The sequence below is a fragment of the Mytilus trossulus genome, chromosome 6 (genome assembly GCF_036588685.1).
Source record: "Mytilus trossulus isolate FHL-02 chromosome 6, PNRI_Mtr1.1.1.hap1, whole genome shotgun sequence".
NCBI lineage: Eukaryota > Metazoa > Mollusca > Bivalvia > Mytilida > Mytilidae > Mytilus > Mytilus trossulus.
In genome coordinates this window covers 41,862,780-41,867,192 of record NC_086378.1, presented here as the reverse complement: position 1 = coordinate 41,867,192, position 4,413 = coordinate 41,862,780, and the positions used below count along the sequence as shown (strand labels likewise).

At 35.5% G+C, this 4,413-nt stretch overlaps 1 protein-coding gene across 1 annotated transcript; it reads right to left on the bottom strand.

The window, feature by feature from the left end:
* Positions 1–284: 284 nt before the first annotated feature.
* LOC134722712 (uncharacterized) lies at positions 285–3,432 on the bottom strand. Its single transcript, XM_063586334.1, has 3 exons — positions 3,325–3,432; positions 2,580–2,643; positions 285–1,211 (listed from the first exon to the last, which is right to left on the bottom strand). Exons 2-3 carry the CDS (start codon positions 2,601–2,603, stop codon positions 285–287), a joined length of 951 nt encoding a protein of 316 aa, XP_063442404.1. The 5' UTR covers positions 2,604–2,643; positions 3,325–3,432.
* Between the last annotated feature and the right edge of the window lie 981 nt (positions 3,433–4,413).

Here is a 4,413-nt window from a genome sequence, read left to right as displayed (position 1 = left end):
ACAATAGCTCTGCGTCATCGTATGATGTGATGATGGGAAACTGATCTCGTCTGTTTCCAGTAAGCAACTCGACAATGTTAATAAATTCATTGCTACAGCCATGCTCTGGAAAGTTCTCTGTATATTCCTCTATGAGATTGTCAATTGTTTGTAAGTTACATGGTAAAGGAAATGAACAGTCTCTTCCACCAAAGATCTCTGGCTGATAGTATAACATATTTGGAATACCACTTGGTGTTACAACTTCAGCACGTTGTCTTCTTATTCTATGTGAGTTCCAGTTCTCAGCAAACATGTCCAATTGATGTTGGATAACGGAGAGGAAACAAAAATCGAACACATTCTTTATGTACTGGACACGATACATTAAGAAGTCCAGTGTCTTGGAAATCCTGGAAACGGTTTCTCCAAAACTGGGTGAAACTCGTTTTTAGTGTACCCCAAAGCCTTTCTATTCTTTGATTTGCAACAGATCTGCCGACGAGAAAAGAATTTTGTCCCGACATTTCATCGTTTTGATTATGTCGCAACGATCTTTGTAAATCCCTCATTATGACGTTTTCTGTTCCTGCATCCGATCGAACAACCCTTGGAAGCATCTTTCTTTGTTTGATCCAATTAAGATACCAGTAACCGACATATCTGGGGTTATTGTTGGAGGGACTTGCTATCAACCATAAAAGTTTACGAGAGTATCCATCGATTGCCCCATGTATAGCTATGCCGTAGGGTTTTAATTTATCGTAACCATCGACATGAATCAGATAGTTTGGTCCTCTATTGTAGTACACTCTCCTTCGAAGAACTCGACGCGATCTGTTGAGTACACCCTGTTGGTCTATTGTTCTTAAGCAAAGCCTTGCTCTTGATTGTGTGACGCAAAGTCCAAAGCCTATGTTCAGAGTCCTCCACATATACCTGTATCCAACATTAGACAGGCCATTACGGTGTAAAGCCAGGATTGTCCTTACAACTGTAGGTAATGGCGACTGGTTGTTACGCCGTCTGATATTTAATCTTCTCTTAAGTCTTTTTAACATGGAACAACTCATGAATGTTCCGTGGACAAACAAAAGAAATCCACATATTTGAAGGGACGTGTAGCATAATTGATGATAGTATTGGACTAGTTCAGGCACAGAAGCATCATCGCCTGGGTAAGGTATTCCTGTAACGTCATGATCAGCAACACAAAGGAGACAACAGAGTAACTGAAACATAAAGATAGAAATTACACGTATGATGTAATAATAAAATGAAAAATCCGATTGGCTTGATATCTAAATAGGGTGTTCACTGTGACGTCATCAGCTTACTATAAAACTACTAGGAAATGCGCTGCGCCTTCACATTTAATGGAATACGAAATGGAAAAATACACAGTAAGTTTTGACAATCCAAAATAAATCTTCATGGCGATATTTATAACATATTTCATTTTTAAATTTACCCGTTATAGGTATCAGGTATAAGCATATGATATTTTTACATTTGAACATGTTTTCATTTTCAAACAAGAGGACATATCTTCTTCCAGCATATTGCAATCGAATAAACATTTTAAAAGTCATCTGATGCCTAAACGAATTTATTTTGTTTGGTTGATTTTTGTACCATATCTTAAAGAAACAACGAATAGTGTACCTAATGAATAAAATTTGTTATGAAAAAAATATGTTTCAATTTTTGCTAAATTTGTTGTAACATCATGCCTCCTTAAACATGATATCTAGTTCTTTATCAATCATTGACTAATTTATAAAATTTGGTCGCATATTGTCAAAGTCAATCAACCATAAAAACAAGGCCAAGATCAAATTACAGGTATCAAAATGACATCCCCTGGTAGTAGGGAAACTCCTTGTCTAATATCATCAACCTAAGTCAAAGCTAAAATTACACTTCAGACTATCATCCCCTTGTAGTTGGAGACGTTAATGCCAAATATTATCAACCTTAGACTTCTATTTCTTGAGATATGGACTTAAGCAGTAAACTCGGTTGCAAAATTGACTATTAAATTTCTTCAGGGTCATTCAAGCATTTAAAATAGGTCAAAGATAAATGGCGCATGACTGACTGGCAAGAACAATATGTAGGAAATCTGCATCCTAAATATAAGAACCTTACTCGTTATGCTTCACGAGATAAAGACATGAGCAGCAAACTTGGTTGCAATGTTAACGCCATATATTCACCGTCGCCTGTAAAACCGTACCTACATGTCTCGCTTTTACTGCGCATGCTAGACAAAATATGAAGAAAACTTTATATCATGGTTCACTATATTTTTCGCTAGAGCCGTGTAAATGTGTGCTCATTTTTCCTATTTTGGTAATCCTTTATTTTTTGTAATTTTTGGCCGTTTAAGGTGCAGTTTTTACAAAATAAATCATAATACAGTATTAAACCTTTTTCATACTTTCCACGAAGATGGAGCTGATTAGTCTAAATGAAGAAAAACATTATAAAAACCATACAAGAAAGTTTTGACAAATTTTGTTTGTTTTTAAGCCAAAGTGTGTTGATTTGATGTTCGATGTCAGCAACATATTTCTTTGTTTTACTTTCAACATTACCTTTAAAATATTGCTTGCTTCCATAGTCTTTGACCATTTATAAGACGGGCAGGTGACCAAGCAGCTGAAATAGACGATATTCTTTCAATTGAAATGTTTAATGAATAGCAAAATCTTCTAATCGGTCAATATCAAAATAAAGTGAACACATATTTCGTTTCGCATCATGCTTTTCTACCTGGCATTAGTGGCGAAAGCAGGGGGTCCGGGGTTGGAACCCTCTTTTACATTTATTTGGAAGATCAATGCAATTGAATGGGGACATATAGTTGGAACTCCCCTTTATCGTGGGCTAGGATCCCCATACCCAACCCTTATAAATGACAAGATCCACCCTGCTAGTTGTGAATCAAATTATTTGTTTAGATTACTAATTTTTTTTTGCTTAGCTGTTATGAATTAAATGAGTCATGGAGATTGATCTACAAAGGACTCTGAAAGGCGAAAGAGAGGGACCATTCAGTTTTTTTTCCATTTTTCATTGACAGTCGTACAGAGCGGGTAGTGTACTTGTGATGGGATGGTGGGGAGAGGGGTGAAACCCTTTAAGTAGAATATATCTTTAATAATAGCAGACGTCTTACTCTAGATCTTATCACAGGTCACGTTAAACTGTAACTTTTCAATGCCCTTTCATTCAAACAATAACGTTTTTTCTCCCTATGATCTTTTTCATTTTGTGTTCAGTATTGCTTCATATTAAAATATAACGCTAAGTCTCCAAAGAAAACAAATATAAACTTACTTATGACTCGTTTCCACTGCTCCCGCTGATGTTGTTGCTGTCGATCTCCATCTTTAATGTGTCAGCACAGGAAGTAAAATACGGACCGTGGGAATCTGACCGTGAGAACGAATAAAGTATGACTTAATTAATAAACAAGTCGACTTCTTATTTTATGTCATTTACATTTATATTAACAAGTCGACATCGTAATCAAAAACTTTTTCTTTATCATTCCGACAAGTTGACTTCAATATGATGATTTAATATCAAATAAACAAGTTGTCGACTTAATCAATTAACAAGTTGAATTCAACGTGTCGACTTCTTATTACTATGCCATTATATTTATATCAGCAAGTCGACATTGTAAAACAATTTTTCTACATCATTCCGACAACTTGACTTCAACTTGATGATAAGATTCCAGCTTATAACACACAACTTAACTAATAATTCCGACTTATTAGCAACAAAATAACTTTACAAGGGGTGTACCATATGCGCTTCCATACTAGTTGTATGGTATAAGTGAACAAAGGCCATGCACACAAGGAGAGTCTATACTTTTTGTTCACTTTGTCAAAGCCAACTTGTTCTGAAGAAGTTAACAAGTACACTTTCTGAAAGTCGGAAAGTTTAGAAAATAACTAAACAAGTACACACTACCAAGTACACAAGGTTGGATATAATGCAACTTTACCACTTATTTATGTCAACAAGTTGAGCTGAGAACTGTTCAACTCGTGACTATTATAAGCTTCCATAACTATCAGCCTAGTTTTATGTTACAAGTGAACAAAGACCATGTACACAAGGCGAGTCTATACTTTTTTGTTCACTTTGTCAAAGTCAACTTGTTCAGAAGAAGTTAACAAGTACACTTTCTGAAAGTCGGAATGTTTAGAAAATAACTTAACAAGTTCACACAATCAAGTTAACAAGGTTGGATATAATGCAACTTTACCACTTATTTATGTCAACAAGTTGAGCTGAGAACTGTTCAACTCGTGACTATTATAAGCTTCCATAACTATCAGCCTAGTTTTATGTTACAAGTGAACAAAGACCATGTACACACGGCGAGTCTATACTTTTTTGTTCACTTTG

What these genes read in the sequence shown, in the direction of transcription:
- LOC134722712 (XM_063586334.1), bottom strand. Translation starts at nt 2,603, where the DNA reads ATGGAAGCAAGCAATATTTTAAAG. An exon ending in AAGCAAGCAATATTTTAAAG is followed by an intron (nt 1,212 to 2,579) that starts GTAATGTTGAAA and finishes TTTATGTTTCAG; the next exon opens with TTACTCTGTTGTCTCCTTTG.